This window comes from Thamnophis sirtalis, unplaced genomic scaffold (genome assembly GCF_051295495.1).
Source record: "Thamnophis sirtalis isolate CommonGarterSnake01/CBP01778 unplaced genomic scaffold, rThaSir2_p1.2 scaffold_1, whole genome shotgun sequence".
NCBI classification, from domain to species: domain Eukaryota; kingdom Metazoa; phylum Chordata; class Lepidosauria; order Squamata; family Natricidae; genus Thamnophis; species Thamnophis sirtalis.
This window is the reverse complement of record NW_028261381.1, coordinates 59,630,008-59,646,634: the sequence shown is the minus strand read 5'-3', so window position 1 is coordinate 59,646,634 and position 16,627 is coordinate 59,630,008. Positions and strand designations below refer to the sequence as shown.

General features: G+C 37.1%; 1 protein-coding gene across 14 annotated transcripts in view; it reads left to right on the top strand.

Annotated features, from left to right (window-relative positions):
* TNS1 (tensin 1) overlaps positions 1–16,627 on the top strand; it is a 461,144-nt gene that overhangs the window by 400,814 nt on the left and 43,703 nt on the right. For 11 of the 14 annotated variants that reach the window (XM_087712575.1, XM_087712556.1, XM_087712539.1 and 8 more), the window contains 4 exons: positions 1,129–1,328; positions 2,992–3,130; positions 9,476–9,568; positions 11,952–11,987. In XM_087712575.1, coding sequence (XP_087568701.1) covers positions 1,129–1,328; positions 2,992–3,130; positions 9,476–9,568; positions 11,952–11,987 — 468 coding nt within the window. The remainder of the gene's footprint in view (positions 1–1,128; positions 1,329–2,991; positions 3,131–9,475; positions 9,569–11,951; positions 11,988–16,627) is intronic. The other 3 variants (XM_087712547.1, XM_087712564.1, XM_087712524.1) reach the window with 3 other exon arrangements.

Genomic DNA, 16,627 nt, shown 5'->3' with positions numbered 1-16,627 from the left:
CTACTACTTTACCTTCCTGGCTGCTTTATTAAGAGCAAAACAAACACAAATCTAAACAAATGTAAGAGACAGGTTGCATGAAGAGGGCAATCGGCTACTGTTTTTGTAAACAGGAAGAAATAGGTAAACTGGAATGAGACCCAGGTGCCCAGCTCTTTTCTTTAGCTGGAAGCTGAGTGGGTTTCAAGGCAGTTTCTGCAAAATGTATCCCTGCAAATTTAAGAAAGGGGATGAGGAGACTTTCTCTCTGTAAAAAAATAATTATATAAAGAGCCAGTTACTGCAACAAACATAATTTGGTTTCATAACTGAACCTTTAGTTCTTCTTTGAATGGGTTCCTTCCCTGCATTGTTTATTCTACAGCAGTGGGACACATGTGAATGGTTTTTAGAATCTTGTTGCTGTGAATCAGACATTCCTTTTGTTGTTGGGAGAAACAGAACTTATTGTTGAACATTGTGAAGAACTAGATGTACAGTATATTCGCAGGAAAGAATTTCCTTGGGCTCAATCTTAAAGAGATTGGTTGGTTGACTTGATTAAGCAAGCGCTAGCCTGTTCTTTAGGTTTTGTGGCACCCTGGGGTCTTGCTGTAAAAATAGTCAGATGGGTTGGAGGCTTCCCAACTCCTTAAAAAACTCTTGCTTTTCTCTAGCAAACAATCTCTTAATTCAATTTAGATCTTAAAATGCTGCAAGAACAACATCCTAAGATTTTCCTGATGTTTTCCAGTTCTTAATGAAGACCTTTTTTCAGGAGTGTTTATTGGAGTGATTATAATTCTGAATAAAGACAAGCTCGCTTACTTTGGAGAGGGCATTGCCTGGCATGCCACTCAGAGGCCATATATCTTTCATGTACAAAAAAGTTTATGTACACCTGACCTAAAAGATTTTCCTAGACTATATGAATTAAATCAATGACATCCTAAATTGTCACAATAATAATCTGCTGTTAAAGAGACATTTTTTGAAGTTACTAATACATTATTAGCTCTCACTGCCTCTTTCTTTCCCATGCTAATACGCAGGCTAAAGAGCTGAATGCCAACTTTCCAAGATCTTCTGTATATATTAGAACTCATCCCATACTTTGCATCTTCCTTCCTCACATCATTGAATTTGCAGGAGTGCAGCTGCCCCAGGAGAAGTCACCAGATGAAGGTGAAGCCCTTGTCCGGAGACGTACCACCAGTGAGGGTCAGTATGAGAACAGCCCCCAGGAACCCAGTTCACCACGAAGCCCGACTGTCCGATCACCGATTCACTGTTTCTCACCAGAGGTGGTCAGCTCCATCGCTGCCAATCCTGGAGGAAGACCTAAGGAGGTACTTTTTTAAAATATGATTTTCTTTTTAACTCATCACATGGTGGAAGACAGAGAATACCAAGGTATTAAAGGGAAATTTCATTTGGCAGTAAGGTGGAATAAAATAAAAGAGCTGAGGTGTTGCAGTGGTTAGAGTGTAGTACTGCAGGCTACTTCAGCTGACTGTTAGCTGCAATTCAGCAGTTCAAATCTCACCAGGCTCAAGCCTTCCATCCTTCCGAGGTGGGTAAAATGAGGGCCCAGATTGTTGGGGCAATAGGCTGACTCGGTAAAACTGTTTAGAGAGAGCTGTAAAAAGCACTATGAAGCAGTATATAAGCCTAAGTGCTACTGCTATAAACAAATGAGGCAGGTATAGGAGGCCCTGCTCAAACATTAGTTGGATGGAGATAGAAATCAAGAGTATTTAATTTTGAATTTAGATACAAACCTACCCAACTGTCTAGTGTACCGAAATCCTCATTTTCACAGAATATTATGAAGCACTCAAACAACAAAAAAAGTAAGAGTTGCATTTCAGATATGCAACTATATGAGCCATGGTGGCACAGTGGTTAGAATGCAGTATTGCAGACTAACTCTGCATTCCCTCTGCCAGGAGTTTGATTCTGACTGACTCAAGGTTGACTCGGCCTTTCCATCCTTCTGAGGTTGATAAAATGAAGACCCAGATTGTTGGTGGCAATATGTGGACACTGTAAACTGCTTAGAGAAGGCTGTAAACCATTGTTAAGCGGTATATAAGTGCTGTTGCTATTAGATTTTTAAAAAAAGAATGCATGAAAGCATTAGGGAATCCTTGGAAAGGCACTAAAATATCCTACACACAAAAATGCATACTTTAGAAGAAATTCATATGACAAATTTTCACACATTTGCTTTGAAATCTGTAAAACAGAGAGGTTGCATAACATGGACATGCCTATGGCTGCCTCTTCCTTCAGCTTGGGGATTAAATTGAACTGGCTTGTGGCAGTACAATTTGCATGCTTATTCCTCCTCCTAGCAAAATAATTTATGGAATACCTGCTGCAACTTGCTTCCTCTGCTTCCTCCCACCCCCTACATCTTACTGCCAGTTGAAGAACAAAATTGTAAGTGAAAAATCTTTGATGAAAAAAGAGGTGAAAACAACGAAAGAAGAAAGAACTGGAGCAAAGGGGAGAGGAAGGCATCTGGAGAAAAAGGAAATCCCTGCTGTCTAATGTGCTAAGAGTTGGAATAAATGTAAAGGAAGGGAGACTACAGGTAGTGCTTGACTTATGGCCACAACTGAGCTCAAAATGTCTGTTGTTGAGTGAGTTTTTCCCCATTTTACGACATTTCTTGCAACAGTTGTCAAGTGAATCACTGCAGCCTGGTTGTTAAGCAAGCCTGCCTTCCCCATTGTTGGCTTTGTTTTTCAAAAGTTTGCAAAAGAGGATCTCATGACCTTGGGACACAGCAACAGTCATAAGTATGAGCCAGTTGCCAAGCATCTGAATTTTGATCACACAATCACGGGGCTGCCACAAAGGTTGTACGTATGAAAAATGATCATAAGTCACTTTTTTCAGTGCTGTTGTAACTTTGAACGGTTACTAAATGAACTTGTAGTAAGTCAATGACTACCTGTATCCCAGGTCTGGAAACTAATTATATTTTCATTCTCTCTTTCACAGCCCCATCTTCACAGCTACAAAGAAGCTTTGGAGGAGATTCAAGGGACCTCTCCAAGCAGTCCACCTTCCAGTGGTGGTGAGACTTCTCCCCAAACCCCTGCTTTCCCTGTCTCACCACAAACCCCTTACAGCAACCTGTGTAAGTTCTGTGGCTTAGACAAAGGGCTGGGAGAGGGAGGTTGGTTGGCATTTGGTTTTGGTAAAGCCATACTTAGAGGCAAACCGTTCTCAGCTTCCTGACACCCACCACCATTTTAATCCCACTTTCATATTCTCCCTTCTATCCATTGGCCCATCTCAGCTGTTTCCCCACCCACTTTCATTTCTGCTTTGTGCACCCTTCTCATGAAATCACCATGAAATACGCATCCTTCCATCATAATAATCCCAACGGCATAGTTTTGCAAGTACTACAAATATAAATATAGCCAGCAGCTCCCAGCTGGTGATAAAGCCATATTTCTTTCTGATCTGTCCTCTGCTTGTTATTGCCCATAGTAAATAAGGGTTCATGATCATTTACCAGAAAAATACAATTAAAATAGGGCAGTACTATACCACTTATTGCTATGTAAATGACTAACCTGCTGGGTATCTGCTCTATTTTGCTGCATCTTTACCCTTCTTGCTGGAGATAAGGTTAAAATACAACATATGATGGGTTTTACTTAATTCTGCATATCATTAATTAAGCAGGTCAGCTAGTAGTAGTAATGGAAGCAGTTATTTTAAACAAATCATTCTTTTAAGCAAAAGGCAAATAATATAATAATTTAAATGAATCTCCTTTTGATAGTTAATTTAGTAATGTGGGTCAAAAATGTGTTCCCGCTAACTGCAGCAAATATGTAATTATCAGAATAAGGATGATGATGGCATACAAGGCTGACATTCATCATCAATCCATAAAAAAATACAAATTTCTCTAACAGAAATATAAATTATTAACCTCTTTAAAAATACATTGGCTGGTTTACTAGGGAAATATTATTCCTCAGTGAAACCTAATGCACAAATTCTACAGGGGAATGTATTATCCTTGCTCTGGTCCTTGTTATTAGCATAATGATGCTAATATGGCATAATCATGAACTAAAACAATAATTGTATATCCCTCATTGACATTTAAAATCCTCATGTGGCTACAGAAATTCGTTTGCTCTGATATTTGACAGATGTTCCTTTTAGTGCATAGATTCTAGACAATCACATGGTTCCAGGAAATCAAATTGTTGCATATATGACTTTGACTGTCACTAACAGTCTTTCTAGGTAGAAAAATAATATCCCAACAACATTTATGGGAGAATAAGAGGGATCCTTCTTAATTAAGCCTAACCCCTGAGCGTGGCCCCAGAGGAAAAATTATGGGGTTTTTTTGGCAAGAAGATCCTATTTTAGGTAATAGTTGTGATTCTTCCTCTGAGCCTCTTATTATGTTGGAAGTATGGAGGGAGGTGGGAGGTCAGCTGAACTCTGCAGGTGGGAGAAAATGAAAATTTATCCATATCCTAAACTTATATTTGAAATATTGTAGATGTGTCAGTAATATACACCTCCGTTAGGGAATGCATACTGACGGAGAGCAGCCAAATGAGTGCATTAGATTTTTGTATCATAGAGTCATAGAGCTGAAGTGACCTTGGAGGTTTTCTAACCCAACCCCCTATCCAAGTCAGGAATCTTCATATCATCTTGAATAAATGGCTGCCCAAATTTTTCTTGGAAAACTCTAGCAATAAAACACCCACAACTCCATGAGGCAAGTTGTTCCGTTGATTACTAATTTTTAATGTCAGGAAGTCTTCCTTATTTCCAGCTTGGATCTCCCTCCCTCTGACAAGCTTCGACCCATTTCTTCTTGTCCTACCCTCAGATTCTGTGGAGAATAAATCAATACCCTCGTCTCTGTGGCAGCCCTTCAAGCTAAACAAAGAGAATTAAAAGATCCCTCCTGAGTACACAGGATTTAGCCCTACTTTGCCAGTTCATAAAATAAGCATTGTTAGATGGGAAGGCATGAAGTTACCAACACAAATAACTAAAAAATAAAGCATATATTCAAAATTCCACATTTTATTCCACAGTTATGCCTCTATGCATCCTATAGAATGCACTTGTAGAACAAAACATGGCATTTTGAATATATCAATCAGCAATGGTGTGCAACTCACCTTGACGGAGATGGCTTTTGGGCAATTATTATGCCGTACATCTCCTAATTCTCCGAAATACAAATGAAAGCTTCCATTAGGAAGGTGGGAGGGGACCTGTCTATGTGAAGTACTCCACTCCAATGCCAACAGCCATTCCTAGGAAGAATGTTGATTCCATAATATTGATAGCTGTCTGCAGATGCAAATTCAGGCAGTAAACACACCATTTGAATCATGTTGTACCACTCAATATTAATCTAATTGAAGATATATGGAGTCACACAGCCGCTAAAACTACATGCAAAATTTCCTGCAATTAGATCGTTATTTCCACTGTTGAAATTCTGTTAGGCTGCCATAGAGACACTTGCCCCGCCCCCCCTCATGTGAGGCACTTGTTATGTTAACTTCAACTGTCCCAAAGTTGCTTTTTCAAGAGGCAACTAGACTTTCTTTGGTTTTTCCTTGAAGTCATTTCACTTCTCATCCAAGAAGCTTCTTCAATTCTGACTGGTTCTGACAGTTTGCCTTTTGAAAAAGCACCTTTGGGATAACCATGACCTCAGTGATTGAGAATCTCCATAGACACTCAACTGTAAGACATGCCATTCATCCAATGGTGTGCTGGAGTCATCTCACACTGACTTGCAAGAGCCAACTGTTAAATATTTTGGATATTTTTTTTTGAGCTGTTGAAGGGCAGAGGCGAGCCTCCATGGCATGCCTAGTGGACCAGTCAGGTTTCCATGATTGAGAGAACTCCAGATGAACAACCTGATTCATAGCAGTCCTGCCTCTCTACAAACTCTAATGCAGTAATTGAATTTGCAACCAGATCAGCCCAATTACTTGAATAAGCTCATTCTCTTAGTCCGTGCACATCTGGTATGGATTCTGTAGCTGTTTACGTGAAGACATAACAGCCCAGATCAGAATTAGATCTCATTTAGCTGCTGAAAGTTGGTGAGAACCTGACCTGAACCTACCTGTTGCATGCTCTCTTTTTCTTCCTCTTTTGATCAAGCATGGTTCTGAGTGACTAATCTTTGGTATCTTGGTGGTGGGTTTTTAAAATTCATTAGCTTTGAACAGTTCTGCCAGTATTTCATCCGGGCAGAGCTAACATGGCTAAGCATGAAGGAACATCAATGAGCCACTAAGCAACTGGGAAAGAGCAAAGACTCCAGAATGGTAGAAGAACCTTTTCCTTTAAATAACTGGATTTTTTCCCCGAACAACCTGAGTACTCTCAAATGTCAAAGTGCTGGATATTAACATGAACTGTAAACTTGTAGATTTTAAATAAGACATCTTTTAAAAAGCTATCCTTCCTCTCGGTACATTGTGAATCATAAAATATGAATGTTTAAGTAGTATTAAGAGGAGCACAATTCTGAAAAATAAAAGCAACCAGCACATGGATAATTTCCCAGGTTTAATGATGGTTAAAGAATAAGACAAGGTGTTTTTTTCCCCTCCACTCATATTGTCTTCTTTCCTGGCATCCTGACATGTAAGGACCTGGCTCTTTTCCAAGGTTGAGCAGGACCATGGGTGATTCTTACAAATTCATACATTCTGATTTTGTGCCAGTCCCCCAAACTAACAGAGATTAATATAAGATTGCCTGGACTGTGTGATATGCCTGGCTTGCAGCCCATTGCTAGAGCAGAAGCGTCTGGAGGGTCTCCAGACATTCACAGGGACATTTATCTGCTATCATTGATAGAGCACAAATGCAATCAAGCCAATCTAGTTTTTACTAAACCCATTCATTGCTTTCTGTGGCCCATATCCCATGGAGATTTACTCAATGTCTATTCATTCACTAAAATGTAATCTCAGATAAGTGTAAGGCTATAACTTTTATAACACTATCCCTTGCTTGATATGCTTAGGGACAACATCCATTCTAATTCAAGTTACTTAGTTCCCCTTTCCTAACCTTGTGCTCCCCAGTTGTGTTAGAGTAAAATTCTCCAAATTCACACTTCTTATAGTCAGGTATTGAAAATTAGAGGCTATAATTTTAGAGGTTTTATTGGGGATGACTATGTAAGAGATATGCCATCTTAAATTATTCTTAGAATAACAGGCCAAAACTGTCTTTAGTATTCAATATGAATATTTATGGCTCTTCTGCGAACTATTTGATGAAGATTTATCTTCCTCACCAGCAAACTAAAGTGCTTGAGACTTACAGAGTTTGGGAACAGAAATGCAATGATATATGTACTGTTTGAGAATCTGGGTTACCTAATATCCTGAACATGAACTTGCTTGTTTCCCCTTTGCTCATTGGCCCTTAGCAGTGAATGCTAGCCAGCCAAGTTAATCCATGATGAAATGCAAGCTCTTGGTAACTGGCTTTTCTTTAATGTGCCTGCCTACCTTCCTCTCTCCTCCTGCTGTGAGCCCCTGCCTGGGTGCCCATCTGAAGCCGTAAGTCAGATGATTGCAATTCAAGTCATGAAAAGATGTGTTAAACTCCCCCCATTCATTTGTTTGCTTCCAACCAGTTTTTTTTTAAGAGTTTCAATTAAAAAGCCTGAATTGTTTAGAATTGTCAGCACCAAGCACAACCAGCAGTTGAACGAAATAAGGAAGGCTGGAAAGTACTTTTATGAGACTTGCTGTTTTAAACACATCTCACATATACATCTGCATCTGTTTTCTTCATTGCTCCTTGCTGCATATCTACTACGGGTATATATGCAAGAATGGCCTACATGTTGTTCTCCTTTTAGACTGGGAAGGCATAAAATCTGATCCACATTGATGTAATTGTGCAAATATTTTGTTGATGTACATGCTATAAATATAGACTTCTGCAGCTGTGTATATGATGTTGCTATTTATGATATACAATGCTTTGATGAAGTGTTTGTGGCCCCTCTGTCTCATGATCATAATCTTTGCAGTTGCCGTATCTGCCTTTAGACAAAACTGTGACATGAGATGATGTCATCCATTCATTCATGGACATTTTCCAAACCTATTGGTAATGGGAAGGGCAGGCTATGGACATTTATTGCCAAGAATATGTTTCCTTTTTTATGGTTCATACCAAACAAGTAAAGAATAATCTGGAAATTGATAGGTATTGTGTTTTGCATTGTTCTGTAAATTCCTAAAGAGCTGCTAATAGGAAGGATACTTAAGAAAGCCAAGTGAAAGCACTCTGAATTTTTATAAATGAGAGAAATGGAAACGAGGATGTGTACATTCTCTGGATATCTTTTGCATAGAAAATTGCAATTAATTGCAAGTCAGGAAAATCAGGTATGCTTCAGCCTTGTCCAGCTTTGCAATGTATACTCTAAATTCCATATCACAGGACTAAATTGTTGATGGCTGCTGTTGGAGGCAGCTAAATATGGAAGAGACCATTGCAATGATATCCTTGGTGTTAGAACTAATTGAATATGTAGATGTCAGGTAAAGAAGTTAGATAGGAATAACACGGAGCCCCAATGGTGCAGTGGTTAGAATGCAGTATTGCAGGCAAACTCTGCCCACAGCCTAGATTTCGATCCTGGGAGACTCAAGGTTGACTCAGTCTTCTATCCTTCTGAGATCAGTAAAATGAGGACCCAGATTGTTGGGGACAATGTGCTGACATTGTAAACCACTCAGAGAATGCTGTAAAGCACTATGGGGTGTGGAATATAAGTCTAAGTGATATTGTTATTGTTATGGAAACATTTTTATACTATTAAAAAGTGGGGATGAAAATTGCTTCATATGGTTATAGGTTATGCTCTGCCGAAAGTCTTATCAAACTGGGATTGTATAGACACCTAGGGTTTTTTTTGTCTCTTTTTTTATTAGCCATGATGTTAAAGGCATAGTAATGTGTGGCATATATTAGGCAAACAATAACCTGGGGTGTCTTTGACCAGTTCTGCTAAGAGTAAAAGGGCAGTAGAAGCAGCTGTGCCTGAGAGAGGCTTTTGTCAAAAGTTCATAACCAGTATTGGTGAGACCATCTTATTAATAAATCTTCACTCCCAATATGCCAAGAATATTCTTGTTCTTTTTTTATGTTGAATGGCCATCTCGATTGTTTTAAGAATGTACATTTTTCTCCAAAAGAAAAGCGGTTTCTTAGTCCAAGGTATTTCTGCGATAAGGGCCAATTCTCTTGTGGTTTCACAGGACAGCCACACCGAGCATTTCCAGCAACCCATTTATTCTTAAAATCATGATTAGATTTTGCTATATCTTGGTAATTAGCATCAAACCAATGTTTAGCTTTGTTACTAATTAATCTATTCATTTTCTGGCTTGTTGATTTCTCTCTTTCTCTTTCTGTATATCTGAAACAGTGCGGTCTCCACCAGGACTGGCTAAAACTCCACTTTCAGCACTGGGGCTGAAACCTCATAATCCAGCAGAGATTTTTTTGCAGCAGACAGGAGGTAAGTGAAAGTATTAATACAATGGAAAAATTGGTGGAACAGCAATAAGGCAGCTAGGTTGTTTGCTTGCAGGCATTTCATTACCCAACTTGGCAACATCAGCAGTGCAAATGAATGTAGGGTTTATATCCTGTTTATATTCTGTATAGTATTTTGCTTTTCAAGTATTGGTGGGGATGTTTTCTCCTTGGTATTTCTTCATTAGGATATTGTTTTCTGCTTGACTGCTTGTCTGCTGTTTGTCCGTGCTTATCTGGATATTGGCTGCTGAAGAAGATGTGTTCTGATTTTTTAGTTTTTTATTTTCTTTTTCAATGGTGTGAATATGGTTTGTTTCTATGCATCTATTGATGGCTGATTTGTCTGAATGCCAAGCTTCCAGGAATTCCTGAGGATTTTTGGTTTTAGCTTCGTCTAGGATTCACTTAGTTTCCCAGTTGAAACTATGGTTGAGTCTGTCCATGAGTTGTAAGATTAAGGAGTTTTCATATTGTCTTCTGACTGCTAGTTAGTACTCATGGATATGCTCTGCTAATTTTCTGCCTTTCTGCATGCCTAAATCCAGGACTGGATATTCAGATAAATCAGTTTTGTAGCTCATTGCTTAGTCACATATCCAAGGACAAGCCTTTGAAGGAAGTAGCTTATCAGATCCACTGCTAAATGACACAAATCCCCCAGGGCCTCTTTATGGCATAACTAAAATGCAATTAACATGATAAAGCAAGGATACATATTTGCTGGTTTATTTTGTTAATTTATGTATATACCTTAGTCTCCCAACTAATGCCAGAAATGAAAATAATACACAAACAACCGTGTCTCAAATGAGATCATAGGAATAGCATGATAATAACAGTAACATGAAATAATACATCAGAGAAAATTTAAAAAATGGTTAGGTTTGTTTGGCACCAACAATTAAAACCTGGCAGAAAAATAAACATACCTACGATGTAGCGGAATGTTAACAAATGTTAACAAAATATTTTAAAACATAAAAAGGCCTGATAAATGGATTCTGAGGGGACATTCTGCAATATTGGACCTGCTACTCAAAAGGCCCTGTTGCCAATTCATTCCAGACAGCCTCTTTCATCACCTGTAGAAGATCCATACCCGCAGAATGAAACTCTTAGGTAACAATATAAGGAGGAAGCTGCTCCTTCAAGTAGAGGGGGCCTGAGCTATATAGCAAAATGTATGCAAAAACTACCAGCTTGCATTTGGCATAGAATGCAAGCGGAAATCAATGTAACTGACCTAAAAGAGATGTTAAATGCTCTCAGTAGGATATCCTAGATGGAGCCTTGTTGCTGTTGTTTTGGACTTCATTCAATTTCCTGTCCTCCTTTCAAGGGTGTCCCCAGGTAGAATCTTTTGCAACCCAAAGATACATCATCTACATTTGATAATAAGCCTTCCTAGCTGTCACATTGATCTGAGCCTTTGGAGCAGCACAGGGTCATCCCAAAAGTTGCTCTTTGGGGAAGAACGTTCCTCTCAAGGATAGAAAAGATTCCCTCAAATTGATTGAGGCTTTCCTGACATCAAATCTGTTTGAATCCAATTTCAATTGGAGCAGTGGGAGTCAATCAGGAAACTTGCAACATCTGGAATCGATCTGAAAATGGCAATTTGTGTTTTGGTAGTTCTTCCTGTCCATACATTACTAACCATGTAAATTTCTCTCATAACAATCTTTAAAAAATGTGCCAAAAGATGCATAAAAAAGAATGCATATTATAATTTAAAATGCATACAAGAATGCACAATTCTGGTTGAATATTATTTAAGGTAAAATAAAGACAAATGTTTGTATACCTTATAAATGCAGGTTGCTAGAATGGAGTGGCTTATGTAGTAATCAGAGAAGAGGAAAACAGATTTAACAATTCTGCAACTGCTTTTTTAAGAGGATTTGCCTCACTCTAATGTGACAGCTCTCAGTCTCATTCTTGGGCATCAGGTTATTTTTATCCAATAATAATTTTGCATCCAGAGAGCTAATATAGACACAACCTGCTTTAAAAGTCAAGTCTGTTCATTATTTTTCTCTGATATCCAGAACTCTAAATCCAAGTATTGTGTTTCTGAGCTTTCTGAAGAATAGGGTAGAAATTTCTGAAGAAAAAAGAAACTTTAACCAGAGATGACCCTCAATGATTGTATATTGTATTTTTTTCATACAATTACTTTGCGAGCATTCAACACATGTTGTCTAGTGCATATATAGCTCTCCTTCATAATAATAACTTGCAAGTCTTCTACTATATAATAAAGAAGATATTTTCATTAGGCCCAGGTATTGCGATACTCCTAACTTTTAGCAAACACTTCCTAATATCAGTCTCTTTCTTTTCCTTCTTTCCTTGTCCCCCAGAGGTATATGGGGAAACAGTAGTTGAATATGATCAAGGTAAGGAGGGCATTCTTCTCATTTTATTAGAACATTTTGGATGAACTGTGAAAAGTATGCAACAATTTTCAGTTACCAAGATATCTGGTTGGCTTGCCATGGGTTATCGAAAAGCTAAACAAAACAAAATGTTCATCATAGATTGAATAGCATCATAGATTGTTCAAGGGTTGCTGTACACACACATTAACCTCAAATAAATGATGACAGAGAAATGGCAGGGAAACTATTATTTATCTAAGAGTAGTATTTTCCATCTCCTCGATATAAACATGGGCAGACTGCTTTTCCTTCTTCTAAAATATTTCCTAGGTAAATATTCTTGTTCTACTAACCGAATCTTTAGTAGACACCTTTTGGTAATTTCCTATTGCAGAGTTAGTACTTCTGGTGAATGAGCCTCAGTCTTAGTTAATATTTCCCACTTAAAAGTTTTCCAGAGAACTCTCCGTGTATTGTTGATTATAAGGTGACCACTGGAATTTTCGATACATATATGTGGAAGAAAAACTGCAGTGAGCTTAGTTATTCCCAACTATCTATGTACATTATCCTAAACAATGTTAGGCCTGATTCAGACATTAGCTGGGCAATGTCTTGATCTTTCCATGAGTCAGCTATGGTATTGGTAGATAAGATGGGCAGTCATACCAGACGAATGAATGAATGAATGAATGAATGAATGAATGAATGAATGAATGCCCTTCTGTCCCTGCCCTTATTTACTGTTGTGGGTTGGTATGGTTGCCTATGTTCCCATCTTTGAATGGGACTAACTTGCACAGATGTAGCAGCTATAACATGGTGAAAGTACACCCTAAAAGGGTATTTCTCCCAAAATTGTAGGTTACTTTTTCCAGCAATCTTTGTATTTCCTTAAGCAGATCATCAGCTTTAAAGAAATATAGCATTTATATATTTAAACGCATTGAGAATTCTGATAAGGATTGTGGGATATTAACCAGAGTAATTCAGATATAATCCTATACAAGTTTACTCAGGGTTAAGCCCTACTGTATAGAGCAGCATTTACCCATCTACTATTTTTTGTTATTCGCTGCTGCTTCCCCCAAACAACACCATGTTAGAAAAACAATAGCTACATTTCCTTTTTCCCCATACAAGGTTCCTATAGCTCCATTTTATAAAAATAAGTAAAAATAGGAAGGGAGTAAGGCTAGGAAACTAAACCACAGTTCAGCTTCAGGTGCAGTTTGCCTTAAGACATCCTGTATTCTCTTAGTTGACTTCTTATTTAGTCATTCCTCTGCAACTATATAAGGAATCGGCATTCATATTCATTATTTTCTTCTCCTACCCCCAAGCAAGGCCACTGCTGGCTTTAAGAAAATCTATATAAACAAAAAGCCAAAGCAAGAATTTACATTTTTAAGAAGTTGTTTAGGACAGAACACAGCTGGGATACAACTTAATCTTTTGGAAAGCAGCTGCATTTTTAGGTATTCCAAATAAACCAAAATAGAATCCTAAATATTTTCTGAACAGGATGTCCATATCATTATAGATTGTTGAGGCAAACTTTATGGAAGTTAGTACTGTTGGTCAAATATATTCAAAAATCATTATTTTTTTATTTTTAAAGTCGCCATCTATACTGAGGGACCTTAGTCTAATAACATAATCTAACATTACACCTTTTAAAAACCTCCATATTGATTTAATTTCAGAACAAATGATAATAATGATGATGGTCATGACGATTAAAATTGTCATTCTCTCTCTTGCCTAATTGGCTTCTCTTGCTGCATTCTGCTAATATCATTACAATTAAACAGAAATTGACCTCTAGGTTTTTATTTATTTTCCCAGTTAGTGCTATAAGAACCAATAAATATTACCACTAAAAGGCAGCAGTTCTGTCCTATCAACAGAAAATTCTCTTGGTGTTAGGGTTGGTAAAATCACAACTTTATTTTATTTGTTTTTTCTTAAAATGATCATTATTGAACAAGTCATTAAACCATTGTGATATTAGAAGTTTCTCTGGGCTACACATGTACAACAAGAGATTTTATTAGCCAGGCTCGCTAATAATAATGAAAAAAATGCTGGCTGTGGAGAGTGCCAGTTAGTGCAAGGTGAGAATGGAACGAGGTGAAAAATAATTATAATAATTATGCTGTGGATTCACTTGTTTTGTAAGATGGAAACAGCAGTTGAGTAGAAAATTTACCAATGGAAAAAAATAAAAAATAAAATTGTCATGGGTACTTATTTCATAAAATGCGGAGGATCTAATAATATCTAACTATGCAATTAAAATAATAACAATGAAGCATAACCACCCAGATTAATTAATAATCATAATAATTTTAAAACAATAGGGACTCCACAAACACATTTAACCCCTGATGTTTTTGCAAGGTGTAGCATGCTTATCTAAGCAAATAAGAAAAATGAAAAAAATAAAATAACAAACATTCATTGATTCCATAGTCCACCTACTTCAAAGGTTTTTTACTTGCAAAATAAAGCAATTGTTTTCTTCAAATCTCCAATCCATTTACCAAGCACCATTAAAGATATGGGGGGCAAACATACCAGTTTCCATTCTTTAATGATAACCACTATGAAAAGGTTTCTATCTGATATTAAAAGATAAAATGGTGTGTCAGTCAAGTGGCTATCTAGGTAGTTCAAAAATTGTGCTGATAAGTAATAATCAATTTTCCTTCATCATTTGATGTCAGAAGATTTAATGTTCAATCTTAATACTATTTAACATTTTTATTAACAACTTGGATTATTACTATTGCTCTACCTATGTTCTATGTAGAGCGTGAGGGATTGCTTATCAACCTTGCAATTGATCTAAAATTAGATTGGACCTAATAGCTAATTCCATAGAATACAGATCTAAAATTCAAAACAATCTGAATAAATTAGAGAAAATGGCTGGAGAGAACAGAATGAAATTAAATAGGCAAGTATCAATTTCTTGATATAAAAATTCTTCACATGGACAAGATGATAGGTAACTGGCTTGATAAGACTACTTCTGAAAGGTCTTGAAGTAATAGACAGTTACCAGAAGAATCAGCAGTGTGACATGGTCTCTCATATATACTTATAGAAGCAAAAACAAGGGAGGTTTTAGATTTCTTAAACAGAAGTATGCTTTTCAAATTACAGAAGAATTATTTCCTTTTTTCTATATTTGACAGACTCTATCTCAAATGTCATGTCGAGTCCAGAGCACCATACTTTAAGAAGAATTCAGAGAAACTAGAATTAAGTTTGGAGCGGAGTAATGATGATTATCAAAGTTTTAGAAGCTAATGCTTATGAAAAAAAAGAGTGAAGGAAAAGTTTAGCATTTAGAAGAATAAAATTGGAAAGTTTAGCCTTTGGAAGAGAAATCTAAGGAATGGTAGCACTTTCCATATACCGAAAAGAATGTCACAGAAAAATATAAGACCTAAAGTCCAGGACAGGGTAATAGCTTTCTTACTAAATATTAGAACAAATGTCCTAACAAGAAGAGATCAATAATGGTACCAATTGTCCAAAGTATTGATATATTTCTTTTCACTGGTTGTGTTGAAGCAGAGGTTAAATAATCAAGTTCCTGCACTGGGCAAGGAATTGGCCTTGATGGCTTTAAGCCTTCTTTCAGCTTTATGGTTCTATGAATTTTTTTTTTTTTTCAGATGGGAGAAATGGGGAATACAGTATGTGGCTCTCCAATGCTGACTGAAGTTTTTGTGAACCAAAATTCAACAATATCTGGAGAATGTGCGTTCCACCATTAGTATAGTCAAGCTGAAGCTCTGGATTTTAGCAAAATTGCCTATATTTGGATTATATCTTCATAACATCAGTATGCTGCAGGAAAAAATCATGCTTTTATGGCAAACAAAAATATTAGGAAATATTTATTATCACCTACAATCTGATGCAGGTGATTAAAAGTATGAAAGTTTATGCTGTAATAATGGATTTATTAACTAGGATGGCACCAGACTCTTGTATTTTGAGTGTTGCTATTATTAGATATGCTTTCTTGTTAATAGGATAAAGAAAAGAATGAGGCAGAATATAATTTGTGTAGTTAAAATGTTATTAGTCATCCCTTTAGAGTAGACCAATGTTTTTCATCTAATTTAAAACTGTGGACTTCAATTGTCTGACTGAGGAATTCTGGGAGTTGAAATCCAGAGTCTAGTATTAGTAAGGTTGAGAAACACTGCTTTAGACGCTAATCCTAAACCTAACTCATAGATTCTGCTGTGCAACACAGCAAGAACTGTTCACTTGCTCAAATTAATCCTAGGAAAGTTGATTCTTTACACTGTTTGATATGGTGCAGAATTTGGGATTTAATTGAGGAATCCCTCATGAGTTCTCATTCTCCTGTTTGGCAATGAGATTCTGGTGCTATTTCTTTCCCCAGTTACCTTCTAATAATTTGTAGGCAGCTGAGGTTTGGAGCGTAGAACTGGTATATGCTTTAGTGCACATTGAACAAGATTTTAGCGTACTTATCAGGCCAAGAAAAACATTCACAAAGAGAAAAAATACTCTAAACAGTGAGCAGATGACCCTTAACTTTTATACATGAGAAAGAAACAAATAGTGTATTCCAATCTGGTATCATTCCTCCTTGTTGGATTTTTTCC